Source organism: Rhinoderma darwinii, chromosome 8 (assembly GCF_050947455.1).
Source record: "Rhinoderma darwinii isolate aRhiDar2 chromosome 8, aRhiDar2.hap1, whole genome shotgun sequence".
Taxonomy (NCBI): Eukaryota; Metazoa; Chordata; class Amphibia; order Anura; family Rhinodermatidae; genus Rhinoderma; species Rhinoderma darwinii.
The window spans coordinates 104,099,661-104,119,212 of record NC_134694.1 but is presented as its reverse complement, the minus strand read 5'-3'; the positions used below and the strand labels follow the sequence as shown (position 1 = coordinate 104,119,212).

The following is a 19,552-nucleotide window of genomic DNA, read 5'->3' as shown; positions in this document are numbered from 1 at the left end:
GACAGAACCAAGATTTTTTTTTTAAAATATACCCTACGGGGGTCGCACGTTGTATTAGCACGATTCATAGGAGGTATATAATATAAATCCGTACTCTATTTAAGGTCTGTAGTGAAAACAAAGAAGTAGGAGAGGATCGTTGAGAGGTGGCAATGAAGCTCCTGAACCTGGTACAAAACCTATAAGGGTATGTGCACACACACTAATTACGTCCGTAATTGACGGACGTATTTCGGCCGCAAGTCCCGGACCGAACACAGTGCAAGGAGCCGGGGTCCTAGCATCATACTTATGTACGATGCTAGAAGTCCCTGCCTCGCTGCAGGACAACTGTCCCGTACTGTAAACATGATTATACTACGGGACAGTTGTCCTGCAGCAAGGCAGGGACTCCTAGCGTCGTACATAAGTATGATGCTAGGAGCCCGGCTCCTTGCACTGCGTTCGGTCCGGGACTTGCGGCCGAAATACGTCCGTCAAATACGGACGTAATTAGTGTGTGTGCACATACCCTAACTGTAACCACCAATGACATCCCAAACTATCATCTCTGATGTCACACTTCCCAATATCGTGATATATGATATGATCTTTTTTGCATAGAGTTGTATTGAAAAGAGTATCCGACTATGCTTTACAATAGAGTTGAGGCCAGGGTACGTCGACGGATACCAGCCAACCGTATGCCAAAAGGACACTCTTTTGGCATACATTTGGCCATTCGTCTATGGGCAGGTTAGACGTTTATGACGGAAAAGAGAGCCACAATCTGTTCTGTATTATCATAAATATGGACATGGATAAACCTGAAACACATGGTGGAAAAGTGCCATGAAATACACAGCAGAACAAATGTGGAATAAAAAGGACCAGTTCACATGCTGCATGACTGATTTTTATTATTCTCCTAAGGCCTTATTCTTACGAACGGGTTAAACGTCCGTGTGACGGCCGTTGAAACAATGGCCGTCACACGGACCTATATAATTCAATGTGGCCGTTCACACGGCCATTGTTTCAACGGACCGTGAGAATATAGGACATGTCCTATTTTTTCACGCTTCACGCATCTCTCCATAGGCTCTAGTGTATGGGGGATGCGGGATACCGCGTCCTGCAAGTGCAGAGCACGAATGCACCTCGGATGGGAAAAATGGCAGTTTTTCACGTCCAAGATGCGCAACGCCCGTGTGAATCTAACCTAAGTGAGAATCCGCATCATCGTAATGAGACTTCAGGAAATGTTCACTGGGAAAAATTTTAAATATGTTCACAATTTAGATAGTACAGATTTAGTTGTCATTCATACAGGTCGGTGTTCTTAGCCGCTCCAATATCGCACCAAATGAAAAAAAAGGACACGCTTCATCCGTAATGTGTGTGCATATTAGCGTCTGTATTGTACCTGCAACGCCGAGACCTCCCGAAGTTCTGCTGAACAGGACTTAGATCAACATAGGGTTCAATGGTAATTTATTTTTGGGTCACTAGTACCCCCATGGGTTGCAGCCCTATTACGTGTGAAACTAATATCTATAGAATTTAGAAGGGATTTTCTGTTTCTCTGTACTTAAAGCATGTTCGTTATATAATGAAAATGTATGCAACTTTCTAATATAAATTGTGTTTTTCAATTATTCACCATTTCAGGATCTCTGCTTCTGGTCACTGAATGGATTCATTCATTATTTACATCTAGAGGGTGCAACCCTCTCCTGGCCATGTGTAGTTGATATAGTTGCAGGTTCTATTATGCTGGATCAAAACGCTCTATTGAAATCAACCCAGCACATGCGTGAGGTCTGTATCAGTCTTCAGCCTCTGGATGTAAAAAAACAAAAACCATGATTCCATTCACTGACAGCAAACAGAGATCTTAAAAAATCACACCGTATATAAGAATGTTGCAGAACTTTTCAGCAATCAATTATTAGTCTTTGTTGACATATAATTGGAAGTATAATTGTCATTAGGGGAAGGTGGTGTCTCCTGCTTTGGAGCCCGCTCTATTAGTTAGTACAGGGAGCTGCTGAATTTCACCCAATTATCCAATTAAATTGAGGACGCACTGCAGCTGTTATTTCCAGGGGTGCCACACAGTCAGGCCCTAGGCGATTAGCTCTCTATTGGGCGAGCTGCCGTCAGAGAGAGAGTAGTCTTAATCGAAAAACCCCTTTAAAGGGGAAGTCCAAACGTACACATTTTTGGATTATCCATGCGATATGCCATAAATGTCTGTTAGATATGTACTCTATTGCTAATATTAAATGGCAAAGTAGAAGATTTTATTGCTGGAGGAGAGATCAATTTTCTCCATCTGCTAGGTTACAACTCTTGGACCAGCGCCTATCTCCAGAACAGATGTCACTAGACACGCATCACACCTGGTGGGACAGTCCCTGGCCACCGTATCCAGGCGTAGAATGAATGTAGAGATAATACGGCCGAGTGCATGAGGCCTTAAGCTTAGACATACATGGCATCTCCACTCACTTCCATCAGAGTTATGGCGGCATCTAAGCACGCTTGATCGGCTGTTTCCACAACTCCTATAGAACAAAATGGAGAGAGCTGTGGATATGCAATGCATATATCCAAGTTGGGGATAATCCTTTAAGGCCTCGTGCACACGGACGTATGACAGTTCTGTTTTGTATGGAGCTGTTCTAGGGCACTCATAGAGATGCATGGGGCTTTACTGTACCTCTTATACACAGAAGAGTCACATTATTATGACCAGCAGCTAATATCCAGAGTAACCGCCGTGGGCAGCACGGACAGCAGCTAGACGGTCTGGGAGTGACTCAATAAGGTGCTGGTAGGTGGTCTCCGGTATCTGGAGCCATGCTGACTGCAGTGCATCCCACATTTGCCGGAGGGTGCGTGGGGGAGGATCCATAGAGCGAACAAGACGATCGAGGTGGTCCCACAGATGCCCAATTGGGTTCAAGTGGTGAATTCGGCGGCCAGGGAAGTACTTGGAAGTCTTGGTCGTGCTCTTCCAACCACTGTCAGACATTTCTAGCCGTGTGACGTGTCGCATTGTCTTGCTGGAAGATTCCATCTGCCCCAGGGAAGACAATCAGCATGTATGGGTGGACGTGATCTGTAACGATGGATTCATACCCAAATGAATTCAGAGGGCCGTCCACATGGATGAGTGGCCCAGAGAATGCCATGAAAAAATTCCCCAGACCATAACGCTGCCACCACCAGCTTGTGTTCCTCCAGCAATGGTTGCCGGGTGTTTGTCCTCTGATGTTTCACACCCCAACGTCCATCCGTTTGATGAAGCAGAAAACGTAACTCATCGAAGAAGGCAACCCTTCGCCAATTATCAGTGGTCCAATTCCGATACTGCCGTGAAAATTTAAGCCTTTTTTCTGATGCACCTTTGTTAGCAGAGGAGCAGTGACCTCCGGTCTGCCGCGGAGCCCCATACGCAGTTATTGAACTGTTGTTTTAGACACACGTCTGGTCGCCCCCTGGTTGATTTTCACGGTGAGCTTCTCCACTGTAGCGCGACATTCGGCACTCGTTCACCTTCATAGCCGACATTCACCTCTCACATCAATGGCACGTGGCGCTCCGTAATTTCCACGTTGGTTATTTCCAATGGTGCCATTTCTCCACTCACGACACACTTTCACCACAGCAGCACGCGAACAGTTCACAAACTGCGCTGTTTGAGAAATACTGCCACCCTTGGCCCGAAAACTAATAATCGTCCCTTTTTGCAACTCTGATAAATCGCCCCTTTTACCCATGACAACAACGAGTGATATGTGAGCAGACACCGTATCCTACACCTTATACACCCACCAAGCCAGCCCACCACACATCACTTCCTTCATGGGCTACGTGATGTCGAAAGTAGGAAGTGGTCATAATTATGTGACTCGACTGTGCGTTTCCGATTTCAAACATTAGCATACTGATACTGTTTCCTGACCTTATTCTGTTTGAATCTGATGGAAAACAAATAGTGGCACGCTTCATTAGATGTCGTATGTACAGAGCAATATGGGACACGTGCCGCTGTACAGGCTCCGTACCATTTGCATGAGGCCTAAGTTTGGGAAAATACCAATAAACTGCTCAGATTTTCCATCATATCCTGTGATACTTCTCACCTGATCTGTGAATAGTCCATGGCTGTCCATCACACAGGTCTATAGATCAGTGGATTACTGTGAATATATATTTATTTATATGTCTTGTGTTCTGAACGCATATACTTATTACCTATCACAATATGCACTCACTACAGGTCTGGAATAACCCCCTAGCCTGGATTCACATAGGGTATGTGAACACGACCTATTTTACAGACGTTTTTCAGGCAGCAAACGCCCCCGAAAAATGGCTGAAAATACTGGGGCTGAACGCCTCCAAAACATCTGGCCATTGATTTCAACGGGAAAAACAGCGTTTCGCTCGCACGAGGCTTTTTTTACGCGCCGTTTGTAAAAATGGCACGTAAAAAGAAGTGCATGTCAATTCTTGAGCCGTTTTTGGAGTCATTTTTCATTGACTCAATAGAAAAACAGCTCCATAAAGGTCCATAAAAAACCGCAAGTTGCTTAATAAACGGCTGAAAATCAAGGGCTGTTTTCGCTTGAAAACGGCTCCGTATTTTATGGCCATTTTGGGTTTGCCGTGTGAGCATAGCCATACACGTTTTGCTGTATTTTCTATGCCGATTTTTAGAGCTTTTTTTTTTACGTAAAAAACGCTGCCAAATGTTACTTTAAAATCTATGGTGAAATGTAGAATATATAGCACTACATACAAAGTATTTTTGGTTTAGACTTCTCTAGAGGATGTAAAAAAAAAATGCATGTCCAAAATGTACCAAAATAAAAACTGTCACGGAAAAAAAACCGCTGAAAAATAGTGTGTGAAGGAGGCCTTAGGGATCTTACACTCAGAGGGTTTATTATTATAAGTAATGGCTTACACAAGTAATCCACGACTGACTAATCCTAGCGACTTACACCGGAAACCAGCGTCGCAGGGAGAGTGCTTGTTCTGGCAGTGCCTGTAGGGAGGTGTATCTGTATAGAGGTCGCTGTTACATACAGAATAGGGGGGGTTATTGTTCTGCACAAAACAGGAAGATTATACACAGAAGGGGAATTTTCCTGTACATGGAAGGCTGGCATTTTCAGGGTATAAGTGTAGGGTACACAATATAAGATATGTCTAACATGCACATAACATGGTTGGCACATATGTGTATTATTGTGCAATGACATAGCTTGAAGCTTCAAGTTATTTGTGGACCCTTCCTCCTAACTGGCGCAGATATCAGGCAGCGTTGTCTATAATGACGTTATGCTGTTATAATGGATGTATATACATTATAATAATGAAGTATTTGTTTATATAGTGAGACAGCTCCATCCTGCGTGATTACGTCATTGTGCAATTACGTGATGTCATTGATCCTCTGATCCACCCACTTATAACCGTTGTTCTATTATGCGTCATGAGGGAAATCATTGGGGAGGGGGGGGTTAAATAGCTCAAAAATACGCCACAAAAACAGGATACATACAGAGCATGCTGCAGTTTAAAAAAACAACAATCCACTTACCCCATTAAACCATGAGATTCTTAAAAGGGTTGTCCAAATTATAAGTTTATAGTATATAGTTCTCTTATTCTTGAAGAATAAGAAGGCAAAGCTTTTTAATATCATGTTTCTTAAAAAATCCCCGCCCACCCTACTGCGCCGTGTAAACTAAGCGCTCAAGTCCGTACATGACCCCCCCCCCCTCTCACAGTTTGTCCAATTTACCCGACACCCCTACATTACACAGAGAGGCTTTACCTGCTGCAGTCATATCACTTATGACATGGCTGCAGCAGGGAACACCTTGCCACCCGGCCGGCGAAACAACAACCCAGCTGGTAACCGCATCAAGCAGCCGGTGCCGGTAAAAGTTTCTGCAGTCAATGTTATAAAATAAAAAAAGATTACTCACTTTTTAAATCCCCCTGCTGCTCCAACGTTGAAGTTCCGGAGGTCCCCGCCGGTCCTGCTGCAATGATGTCACGTACAGTGCATCATTCATGAGACCGCTGCATCCAATCAAGGCCCGTGATTGGCTGCAGCAGGCACGTGAATGATGAACGTGACTTCGTCACTGCAGGACCTGCCCTTTAAGGACGTCTGCGTCAGAATCTCTGCCGGGAGCATCAGTCACAGATTCCATCACATGTGACGGAAAGAATAACACTGCATGCAGCGCTATTTTTTCCCGTTAAAACGTTGGACACCATAACGGTACCCAACGAGCCCATTATAAGTCAATGGTGTTCGTCTGGCGCCTTTGGTATCTTTTGTGCAATGGATCCGGCAGAGCGTTGTGGCTTTTGTTATAAATGGAAGCCACAACATAGATGTAAACAGAGCCTGACTAAATAGCCCTTCCTGCAATCCCGCCTTCCAGCCGGCTATTTTATGCAATGCTGCAACTGGTGCGGAACTGGGCAACAGATGAAACGATACAGCCTTATACCACCATACACAATAAATAGCCGACAGCTATTTCTCCCTTCAGGAATTTTGAGGCAGATTTTTTTTACTTACCAGCGCTTTTTTTTTTCGAGGTTTTTTTGCAGGGTTTTTTGTCCGCATTTTTTTTAATCCATTCAAGCTAATGCAAGAACAGCGGGTTAAAAACTTTGCAAAAAAAACTTTGCAAAAAAACATAAAAACAAGCGCCGCGTTTTTTTTCGGCTTCCCATTGATTTCAATGGGAGGTCAGAGGTGGAAACCGCGCAAAGAAAGAGCATGCCACTTTTTTTTTCGGCGAGCAGCCAAAAGTCATCTGGGGAAAAAAACACCCTGCCTCCCATTGAAATCAATATGGGGGGGGGGTGTGAATTGGGCCATCTTTTTGCGCCGACTCCAACGAGGTTTCTGCGTCAAAATTAGCACCAAAAAACTCAGTTTAGAAGGCTAAATAAAGTAGAATATATATTCCGTATCCCAGACAATCACTTTAAACACATAGGAGAGATTTAATAAAACTCGTGCAAAGTATAATCGGAATGATTGCCTATAGGAACCAATCAAATCACTTCTTTAATTATGGAGCCGCTGCAAAATAAGAGCTGGAATCTGATTGGTTGTTATGAGCAACTGCTTCACTTTTTCTATGCAATAGTTTTAGTAAGGGTATGTTCACACGTAGTGACCAAAAACGTCTGAAAATCCAGAGCTGTTTTCAAGGGAAAACAGACCCTGCTTTTCAGACGTTTTTTTGACCAACTCGCATTTTTCGCTGCGTTTTTCGCGCCGTTTTCGCTGCGTTTTTTACGTCCGTTTTTGGAGCTGTTTTCATTGGAGTCTATGAGAAAACAGCTCCAAAAACGTCCAAAGAAGTGTCCTGCACTTCTTTTGACGAGGCTGTATTTTTACGCGTCGTCGTTTGACAGCTGTCAAACGACGACGCGTAAATAACAGGTCGTCTGCACAGTACGTCGGCAAACCCATTCAAATGAATGGGCAGATGTTTGCCGACGTATTGTAGCCCTATTTTCAGACGTAAAACGAGGCATAATACACCTCGTTTACGTCTGAAAATAGGTCGTGTGAACCCAGCCTAAGAGTCCCAGCAATAACAGGGCTCATAGAGCCTATTAGTCTGTATTAATGATAAGTCTGTGGGAGATCAGAACCTGATGTCCTCTAACAGGACACGGCACTACCCTGGTAACATAAATAGCGCTACGTCAGCTATCGCAGATGGTTTAGTGTGTTTTATGTTTCATTTTCCCTCTTAATCCTTACCCCTTCCTTTCTTAAATCCCGTGGAGAGAATATAATACCGTATGCTTATCGTACAGTGTTTTGCACCCCCTCTTCTCTGTGCGTCTGACTATTCTTGGCACCTGGCTGTACATGTTCATTATAATCTCTTGTCAGCTTGCTTTCTTCTCTAAGTGCCAGGCACACATCCAGTATCACTGCACAGCTGGGGACACAACCCTAAACATCTACAATAGCAAAGCAAGATCACAGCTCGGCTAAAGGTTTTTATACATGCAACCCCCATAGTTCTAATCAGACCTCAGTCCATGCCGCTCCCTGCATCCCCACCAGGGGGAGTAGTTGTTGGGGCATTATAGCTCCTGTTAGTGAAGAAAGCATATACAACCCGTCTTTACATGGGGCAAATATATAGTGGTTGGAATCGTAGTGACAATCATCATTGTGCATGGTACTAGAAACCCTTTTTAATTGGAAGACCATTAAGCGATTGCATTTACACACAGCTATTTAGTGATCTTACAATCAACATTTTTGCCCCCACCGCCCAAGGCGTGCCATTGCGATCTAAAGTTGTCGTCTGCGAGTTATAAAGGGGTTATCTGGGGACCAAAAATTGCTTTGCATTCATATTTTGATGTACAAAGAAGTCACTTACTAATGTACTTTAATTAAAAATTCGGTACTAAAGGGTGGCGTTCAAACCCGGTGAAATGTTCCCGGAAGTCCTGGAGATTTTCTAATATTGATGACGCGCCCACAACGCCCCACGTGACTGAGGGCTTGCTTCCCGTGCTGTTCGTGTCGGCGTGTTACCAATGGCATGAGGGGATGTCACACTGCCTATTGCTGGACTTCCCGAGCAGAGCATTAGCTAGCGCTTTGCTTGGGACTCCAGCACTGCTCCCGACATTTGGTCAGTGACTTCAGGGGTTTCCTACAGCTGGAGTCCCCGGGCAGAGCATCAGCCGATGCTCTGCCAGGGGACTCCCGTACTGCTGCCAACGTCACTGTCACTGTCCATATATTACGACTGTTCTAGTAGAAATTGGTTGGAGATTGTTGAATCATACACATTATGGATATGAGTAAACCCACCCTAATAACCCAACAGTCTCCTGTTGCAGGAGAAGCGTAGAATTACGTGACATCCATTCAGAGTCTGCCAGAACGGGAGCCCCTTGGGACCCCCTTTTTGACATCCATATTCCTTAATAATACATATGGACAAGGCCACTTTCACACAAACACAATACAGGTGCTTTTTTTGCACCCATAGTATGGACAAAACACTCCAGCGGTTCATCAGAACTGGAGTTAGAGCAACTGAGAATTCTATGGTGCTCTAACCCTAGTTCTCATGAATGGTGAGAGGTTCGAGTGTTGTGTCCATACTATGGGTGCAAAAAAGCAACCATGTGGAAGCGGCCCAAATGTACTATTACACGCTCCGACATGGGCCGTGTAAACGAGCGCTGATCAACCAGACAACTCATTGATTGGCGCTCGTTTGCTCTTATCACACGGATCAATGATTGAATATGGATAGGGATGAGCGCTCGCTACTATGATCGCTCATCCCTATATATTTTTATCATGTCGGCAGCGCATCTCCCTGATTACACCGTTTGCTCGGTCATCGGCTGATCGTTGCCCTTATTACACAGAGCAATGATCGGGAACGATCATTGACCCGTGTAATAGGGCCTTAAGGCTACTTTTCTCTACAACTGCATCTTTCCCCAAATAACCCAAAAAAAGATAAATCACAAAGTGTGATACCAAAAAACTGATTCCTGCAGTGTATGATGGTACCCAACTGACCATTGGGGCATTAGGACAGTGCATGAGGACCCATGGCCAGAGGGGGCCACAGTCTTAAACGCATTTTTCCATAATTACTATTCATCACCTATCCACAGGATAGGTGATAAATATCTGATTGGTGGGGGTCCGACCGCTGGGACCCCCACCGATCACGAGAACGGGCTTACCTTGCCGTTCCTGTAAACCCCATAGGAATGGAGCGGTAGTGCATATTCTGGACCACCGCTCCATTCATTTCTATGAAGCTGCCGCTCCAAAATCTTCAACAGTCCCATAAAAATGAATGACTAAAGGGATATAAGTGAAACAGTCTGTCTTCTCCAAATAACTGACACAATAGACTGAGCGTGGGTATAAAGTGGGGGTAGGCCATGGAGGGAAAAAACCTTGTACACTTTAAAACCGGAAGATCTTGATCTCGTTGACAATAACAGTCACCTCGCGTGCCACCGCTGCCGCGGTGGGCACGTCCTAGTTGATACGGCAGGTGACTGTACTCCCGTCGTCCCTAGCTTGACCGGACAAGGCCACTCCACACCGCCAGCTGTGACTAGGAACAAATAAACAAAGGGACAAAGTAAATAACATATAATTTACACACAGAACACAAAGGCACACTTGCCAACCAACCAAGTTACATACATTAACAGAATTTGAGCTGACAGAAGACTACAACATTCTTAACAATGTTACAAGCCCTTGAAATACAACTTCTCAGTGCGGGCGGGCGGGAGGGTTCCTTCCACGATCCAAAGGGGGGTCCAAGAGGAAGCAAATCCCCCGTGTAGCCTAATTTATATGGGTGGGAGGGCCCACCCATGATACTCCCAACAACCCCACCCTACCTAGGGGATAAGCATACCCTATAGTCACCAGCTCCCAAGCCTAAACAGCATGGGAGCTGTGAGGACGGATGGCTAAGCATACGCACTACCGCTCCATTCCTATGGGGCTTCCAGGAATGGCAAGGTAAGCATGTTCTTGTGATCTGTGGAGGTCCCAGCATTCGGACCCCCACCGATTAGATATTTTTCACCTATTGTAATGACAGGGATAGGGAAACAGACAAGTGAGCCCTAATCTACCCGCCACTCAGTCCCTGCCTACTTGCAACGACCCGCCCTAGGCGACGGGGTACAACTGGGTGACGGTCCCTACACTCAGTAAGTGCACGACAGACAACCAGACAAGGAAACACAGAACAAAGGGAAGCGGGGCAGTTGCCCACGGCAACACCGTGAGCAACAAGAGTAGTAAACGAGCCGAGTCAAACCAGAAGAGTACGAGGTGCCAGACGCAGAGCAGGAGAGTAGTGAACAAGCCGAGTCAAACCAGGAGTGTACGAGGTACCAAACGCAGAGCAGAAGAGTAGTCAGTAAGCCAGGGTCAATACGAAGCAGGGACAAGTAGTTCAAGAAGCTGCAGCAGGGCCAGGAAACCAACAGAGAAGAATCACAAGCAAGGAGGAACAGGAAAGGCAGGTATAAATAGACAGAGGGCGGGAGCTAGCTCCGTCTGGCCAGGCTGTGATAGGCTCTCCCACTCCTAAGCCTGCCATCCTGAGTGGTGGAAGATGGAGTCAGTCTCACAGACATAGAAGCAGGTGCAGACTGATTACCTATGGGCGTGGATACAGAAGCTGTGCCTGGCAGATCCTTAACACCTATCCTGTGGATAGGTGATAAATATTGATTATGGGAAAACCAGTTTAAGTCAGTTACAATACGAAGTGCAATTTATTAACCCAAGCCAAGTGTTTAATGACTAAAGTGGTTGGTACCTTGAGCAGGATAGCCCAGATAACTCTAGTTCCACCCGTGCTTGTAGCTGTCATTGTATTCTGTCAAACTTTTGCAATATTTTTCAGTATATGTAAGCGGAACTGTACCTTGGATATATGAGTATGATATAAACACTAATGTTCCCCCCTGCAGTGTCTTTTCTAGAATGTTTCTTTCCCCATGTGTTTTCAGTGGACTCAAATCACTGATGTCTTACAATGAACAACGATGTCGGAATGACCCTTTCATTGGATCTCCTTAATCCCTAAATTTAACTCAACCGTAAATAAATTGCTTTGTGGCGGTTTGCAGCAATCTATTTTGCGGTCAAAAGTTAGTGGAGGTACAGAAATGAGCTTAAGCTGGAAGACCACCAAATAGGCATCTGTTCACAATTAACATTCTTCTCTCTACCAATATGAAATATAGGCTGGCATGGTATCTACTCCAATGTTCCTGCACTTCAATTATTCCTGTAAAAATGTTGTATTATTGAGCATCATAAGAGTTAATCGGGCGTCCTTCCTCTCTGGACACACACCCAGTCTCATTTATACATCACAATACTGTTTCTGTTAGTGTCTGCTTTACATCAGAGGTTGCTGTACGGTGGAGGATCCGAGGTGGGGGTGTGGGGGGGGGGGGTGCTTGGACTTGGATCTAGCGGATCTGGAATGTCCTGGACCTACCCTTGTTCTGTCTGCTTCTGCTCACTTTCACAAAATGCTCAAGAACCTGCGTATTTGTGATGACCATGTGGGTGGAAAAGATAATTGATCAAGACTGATCAGCAAAGTGGCCAACAGCAAAGTGTTCTCTGTCATAACTATCGTGAATATGTCATTGCTACACATGTGGGTGGGCTGCCGTGACCCTCACAATTAGGCAACAAACGAAAAAGCAGACAAGGATTTCCAACATTTCTGTCCCAGAGGTTGCAATAAAATGACAAGTGTAAAACAACCTTCCCCACCCATTTTATAGCTGTGATTCATTGACCTCCAGTAAGAGCTGAACATCTGATTGGAGATTATATACCGTGGTAAACACTAATGATTATAGACAGACGTAAAGGCTGATTTAGGCCATTCTCTGCCAACTGTTGCCGCCTTTTCGTAAAATGAAAGAGCGCGACAGATGGCGACCAGATTGATATCTATCGTGTTGGATTTTTTCGGTCGTTATCTGGTGCAGTCATTGGCATACTTGGTCAGTCGTTCATGATAAACGACACATGTGCACCACAGAGCATGCTCAAATACTGGGTGGGATTGTCTATGAAAAGCTTCCTCACTTCATCTATAGACGCATACACTCAAGACATGTGGGGAGAGAGGAATAGGCCGCTGCCAGACATTTTTGGCAGCAGTTTATCTCCCATGGGAACACAGGATGGGGTATGTTGAAATCCATCATGCCCGATTCTTCTTTCCCTCAACATGTGCCATCGGGCCCACCTCATCCACATCAGATATTTAGCCGGTTCTGTCATAATATGCGGGTTCGGCCGGCTTTCCTCTAATTCGTATGGGTACCTTTAGTCACAGATCAAGGCAGAGATTAATCAGCCAATCGGCAATGATGTATCGTTTTTACCTATGTCATTGTCATTCAGGACGACAACCTTCACAGACCAAGTCGTTCAGAGAGCATCCATCTAAACTCCTTAGAATATGGTCAACCTCAGATTTCCTCACAGGTTGACCAGACGTCCTGGTTCTGCTCGATGAGAGGTTTACTTATCTTTAGGCTTTAATATTATGCATCTTATGTACAGTAATATGGATTGGTCAAAAGCCAAATAGTAGAGGATTATAGAATATTACTAGTTCTATCCCTAGTGCCATGTGATATATGCGGGGTAACAAAAATATATTCTTACATCATAACCAGCACACTAAGCCAGCCAATGAGCTATACAAGCAGCGGTGGTATCAATTATATTTTGCAGGATATTTTTTTTAAATGTACTTTAATTTAATTTTACACAATGTAATAAATGTTACGAAGATGGAGAGAGCGAGAGACGGAAAGAGAGGAAGGATGGGGTGGAGCAGGGAATGATAGTTGGTTATAAATATATCCATGTTGGGAATGGGCGTGGAATATAAGGGCAATGCGGCCATTGTGACAAGTCAATATAGTGGAGTAGGGAGTGAACCAAGTCTGACTTTTGTTCCATTTTCCTAGGAATAGTGTAAGACTCTGTGCACATTGCTAATACAGCTCCACGCAGAAAACATACCGTGCTGTGAGATCAGGAAAGTTGGACAGGCTTTCCTCATCTCAAAGGACGGCATTGGATTCCATCCTTAGCACTAAACGTATAGCTCCTGCATGAAGCTGTAATATAGAAGTGTGAACAGAGTCTTAAAGGGAGCCTCATATTCCCAGGCAATACTTCAGACTACAGGTACATCTAGTTTTGTTATAGAATACTGGTTAATGTTTCTCCACTCGAGTCTTGATTCTGAATGAGCAAAAAGTCAAAGCAACGGTCTTAATTACATATAGCACTTTTGTAAACTTGAAGACTTTTTTCCTCTACACTGGGCAAAAAGAATCCTCAAAATGTTGCCCCATGCTGAAGAATAGAATTGTTTGGTATAGGATTGACCTCCACTGCCTTGTTCTTGTAGGGTTTGTTTGGTGTTGAAAACCTTTCAAGTATCCTATCAGAGCATTCAAATTTTAATAGAGGGAAGTCCCTTATTCAGGACCTTCATCAATTAGCCAGAACGGTACGGACAGGATCCACTATGTGCTTCTCTTTCTGATTTCAATGGACACCATGTTATTCTTAGTTTACCCTGTGGTGGTGCTGCAGGGAAAATTAACAATTGATCACTGGGGGTTCCATCAGTGGTACCTGTGGTTATCTTACATTTGGGCAACCCTTCTAAAAAAAAAGGGATGGTTAAATGCGCACAATCCCTTTAAAGTTAACGTCCATGCTTTGAACTCCGTTCTGTTTTCTATTTTAAAGGGGTTGTCCAGTCCCTAAAAATGTAAGGCCTATTCTCAGTATAGTTATCCACCAATTCTCAGGATAGGCCATCAATATCTGATCGGTCTGGGTCCGGCTCCCGGGATCTCTGGCGATCAGCTGTTTTGAAGAGGCCGCAGCGCTCATAGGAGCGCTGCTTCCCCTTCATTCTTTATCTGTTTGTACTGTGAATCTCCGACACACTTCCAGCAGAGGTTCACGGTATTACAGCCTTCTCCCATTCAAGTAACTACTGTAATACTGTGAACCACCGCTACAAGCGTGTCGGCGATTCACAGTACAAAGCAGATAAGGTATGAAGGGGAAGCCTTTAAAACAGCTGATCGTGGGGTTCCGGGGATTCTGACCCCAACCGATCAGATATTGATGGCCTATCCTGAGGATAGGCCATCAATTTTTAGGAACTGGACAACCCCTTTAATAGGTCCAAAATTTTGTGCAGAATTAATTAATTATGTTTGGTATATTTATGGTAGGATGATGGGAGTTCCAGATAACTGCAGCCACCACTAGGGGGATCTCTGGAGCTTTCTGCATACAACATACAACTCAATAATACATTTGTATGCAGTAAGCTCACATGCTCCCCCTAGTGGCAGCTGCAAACAACCAGAATCTTCCATTTTACCTCTATGGCTGTGTTATGAAAAGCAGGTGATTGCAAGCGCTGTACCGGAAAACAAGTATTGAAGGATATTTTTCCATTGTGTCTTTGCAGTTTTGCTGACGCTAAGGCCTCATTTACATGAGCGTAATATACGCGCGTGCGACGCGCGTGCTTTTCACGCGTGTCGTACGCACCTATATTAGTCTATGGGGCAGTGTAGACGATGCGTGAATTTTGCGCAACGCGAGTGCGTTGCGTAAAACTCACGACATGTTCTATAATCGTGCGTTTTTCGCGCATCACGCACCCATTGAAGTCAATAGGTGCGTGAAAACCACGCATGCCGCACGGAAGCACTTCCGTGCGAACTGCGTGATTCGCGCAAGAGCTGTCAAAAGGATGAATGTAAACAGAAAAGCACCACGTGCTTTTCTGTTTACAAACATCCAAACGGAGTGTCAAATTAGAGATGAGCGCACCGAACTTCACCGGGTTCGGTCGAACTCGTTTTGACCAAACCCGGCAAAAAATGTTTGGGTACGCGACGGCAGGAGACAGTCACTGTCCACGGTGCTGAAAGAGTTAAACTGGTTCAGCACCATGGACAGTGACTTCCGATCACAATATACATGAACGTGTAAAAAAAAAAAGAAGTTCTGACTTACCGAGAACTCCCAGCTTCTTCCTCCAGTCTGACCTCCCGGGATGACAATTCAGTCCAAGTGACAGCTGCAGCCAATCACAGGCCAAGCACAGCCTGCAGCCAATCACAGGCTGCAGCGGTCTCATGGACTGCCGCGTCATCCTGGGAGGTGGGGCCGGATGACAAGAGAGGGACGCGTCACTAAGGCAACGGCCGGGAGACCAGACTGGAGGAAGCAGGCAGTTCATGGTAAGTATGAACGTCTTTTTTTGATTCACAGGTTGGTGTATATTGTGATCGGAACTCACTGTCGAGGGTGCTGAAAGAGTTACTGCCGATCAGTTAGCTCTTTCAGCACCTTGGACAGTGACGGGCGTCGACTAGCCTCATCTCTATGATGGCGGCTGCGCGAAAATCACGCAGCCGCGCATCATACATGGATGACACACGGAGCTGTCAAATGCCTTTTGCGCGCGCAAAACGCAGCGTTTTTTGCGAGCGCAAAACGCACACGCTCGTGTAAATCAGGCCTAATACTGATGTCTTACAAATAAACAGTAATCTAAAGAAATTTATCTCAGCCATTTGCATTGAGTGTTTGAAATAAATATGAATAGCGTCTAGGTGGCTTATGGATATTATACGTTTTATTTTATAAATGAGCCTAGAGTTTGTTCTGCTGTATATTGTTTCTATGTTCATTTTTGCCTTGTGTTTCCTTCTTCTGTTTCATGTAGTTGTATCTTTCCATCAATATTTTATGTCTAGCCTAATCCTTAACTTATATTTATTCATCTGCCCATAAGCCTATAGTATAAGAAAATATTGGTACTTGTATAGGCAGCTCCAGCATTTCTGCATCTGAAAAACTGCTGCCCGCCTGTTTATATAATGTAGTCTCTAATTTAAAAGGTTGTCCAGGATTATAAAAACATGGCTGATTTCTTCCAAAACCAGCTCCACCTCTGTCCACATGTAGTGTGTGGTAGTGCAGCTCAGCCACACCCACTTCAATGGAGATGAGCTGCAATACCAGGCACAACCCATCTACTGGTGTGGCGCTATTTCTGAAAGGAAGCAGCTATGTTTTTTTTAGTCCTAGACAACCCTTTTAAATATATCAAATTTGTCACATTTGGGCTAATAGCCATATCTTATATGCTAATGGCCAAATCAGCACTTGGTGGTGGTAAAATTCTTGCATGTGTGCCTAGCATTGTCCTGCGAATCCTAATTCTCCAGAAGCTTTATAACCACCTATCTCTTTTCACAGTTCTTTGTCCCCTGCTGTGTCAGAATGGAGGTATCTGCATTAAAAAGGATAAGTGCCTCTGCCCACCAAACTTTAAAGGAGACTTCTGCCAGATTTCTGTATCCACCAGTGAAGGGGTTGCTGCATACACAATACGGAACAGTAGTGTGAAACAGAATCTGATGACTAAATCTGTACACACATTACCTCTAAGCAACCATCAGCCAGAGAAACACGGTAAGGAGAAGGAATGCCATTGATCTCTTTAGGTGTATATGTTCAACCAGATTTTTCAAAAATATTTGTTAAAGGGTTTTTTTTCGGTTTCAGCAAGTACAGGTTTATCTTTGTAAAATGAAAATTTATACAATTTCTCAATATACTTTCTGTATCAATTCCTCACGTTTATCAAGATCTCTGCTTGCTCTCAATAGGAACTTTCATCATTTTTTCCATGGGATGTAAATCTGTCCTGGTCATGTGATGGACACACAGGTGCAGGACTGAGTACAGTCACTGTACAGTTATCAGAGCTGTGTCTTGTAACAAGCCGAGCAGCTGTGTGTCCATCTCATGACCAGGACTGATTATTACCCCCGGAAGTAAGCAATAAAGATTCCTATTGAATGACAGCAAGCAGAGATCTTTAAAAACCGTAAGGAATTGATACAGAAAGTATATTGGAAAATTATATAACTTTTCATTATACAAGGAATAACATTTATTTGCTAAAAAAAGGAATACCCCCTTAAAATAGACTGCCCTTAAATAGAATGCTACATAGAGTGCTGAGAAATGTTTCCCAAGAACATAGCGTCAGCTACTGGAAAAAAAATAATCTTTAATACATGGCAGCCAGAGGCAAAAGCATATTTAAAATACACAGGACAAGGTTCATCTGGTGAACCACTTCATGTTATATCCAAGTTTTGTTTTAATTCTAACAGGATTGACATCCATGGTAAAAGTCCATGTGGAACACCCACCAGAGGCCTCTGTGAATATCCATCAGGTGGAACGTGTGGACGGTCGTGAAGGTCTCACAAATGCTGGCCAAAGGGACTTCTCCCGCCACCAGGAGAACAGGGTACATAGAGTACAGGCTCAAAGCAGCCCCAGAGTCAATGGCTACACCGAAAACTCCGGCTATGGGTACTGCTTCAGACGCCTTGAAAATGGTCAGGTATGAGAGGTGTCCCATCTAGGATAAAAGATAAAGTATTTTTAATCACTATATTTTTGAGTATATAGTAAACTATATGTACATATAATACATGGTATAGGAGAAAGCATTTTATAGCGTTTTTATGTTTCTTTTGAAAGTAGACACCTATAGAAACCTATACAACCACTATCATCCAAACTTTACTGTGCTTGTAAATTTAATATGTATAGTGTAAATAAATGATCACGTTAGTTCATTAGTTTACGTAGCTGTAAAGTGTCACAGAGATACCATGTAGTTAGGGTAGATCATTTCCACTTTCTCATATATGATTATCTGACTGTTATTGTACTCATGTTATTGTCTACTATCTGATATATCCATGTTATCAGTATTGGTTACATTATTCCTCACACACCATGATGTATTGACTCTATAGGTCTTGTACTTTCCAGTCGTTCACGTTTCCCATTGAAATGTGTTTCATTAGTCAAATGCCAACTACATAAACGCAAGTCTTGATTCTAAGGCTGTTGGTGTAAGGGCAAAACGGGCCATTAGGGACGGACATGACACAGAGATAGGGGTAAGAATGACTTAGAGGCTATGTAAACCTTTAATTGGATTTTTGATATAAAAAGGTCTGTCCGTGTGATTGGTGCAACTTTATAAATAGTTTTTTTTTAAATTATTTTTACTTTTTGAGATACAGCTGCTCTGTATTCTGCATACAGGGCAGCTGCTTCTTTCACTATCACCTGAATCCGTCAGTCCCACGGACATGACGGGTTTAGAATCAGCAGGTCCTGCATGCCTCTGACACGCAGGATCTAAGTTAGATGTGATAGTTTACAGGTGGATCCTGCATGTCAGAGACATTCAGGACCCGCTGACACTGAACCCGTCAGTCCCGCAGCCCTGACGGGAGCAGGATTTAGAAAACTATAGAGCTGGTCTGTATAGAGAATACAGAGCAGCTGTATCTCAGAAAGTAAAAATAATTTTTAATAAAAACTACTCATAAAGTTGCATCAATCACACTGACTAACCTTTTTTATATTTATAAATAGCCTTTAACAATAACGAACTTAAGGTTACAGCTGGCAGTTCAGAGTTCCCACTTTCTTAGACCTGGTACCACCCGCTTCCCTCATCGAACCATCTCCATGTGCAGACTCGGTAACCTTTTTGGTTCAGCGCTGAATATAGTCCTTTTTTGGGCTGAGCGTAGATACTAAAAAGTCCCAATTGAGTATCTAGATGGCAGGTGAAGCAGTCCCGATTCAACATCCTGCTGGTTAAAGTAAGCAAAACCACGTGACATTAAGACTGGGTTCACACGACCATGTTACGTCCGTAATGGACGGAACGTATTTCGGCCGGAAGTCCCGGACCGAACACACTGCAGGGAGCCAGGCTCCTAGCATCATAGTTATGTACGACGCTAGGAGTCCCTGCCTCTCTGTGGAACTACTGTCCCGTACTGA

The 19,552-nt window shown here is 44.0% G+C and overlaps 1 protein-coding gene across 1 annotated transcript in view; it reads left to right on the top strand.

Moving 5' to 3' along the window:
- Nucleotides 1-19,552, top strand: part of LTBP4 (latent transforming growth factor beta binding protein 4) — a 108,783-nt gene that overhangs the window by 47,285 nt on the left and 41,946 nt on the right. The window contains exons 4-5 of the mRNA XM_075836085.1: nucleotides 16,922-17,137; nucleotides 17,848-18,083. Coding sequence (XP_075692200.1) covers nucleotides 16,922-17,137; nucleotides 17,848-18,083 — 452 coding nt within the window. The remainder of the gene's footprint in view (nucleotides 1-16,921; nucleotides 17,138-17,847; nucleotides 18,084-19,552) is intronic.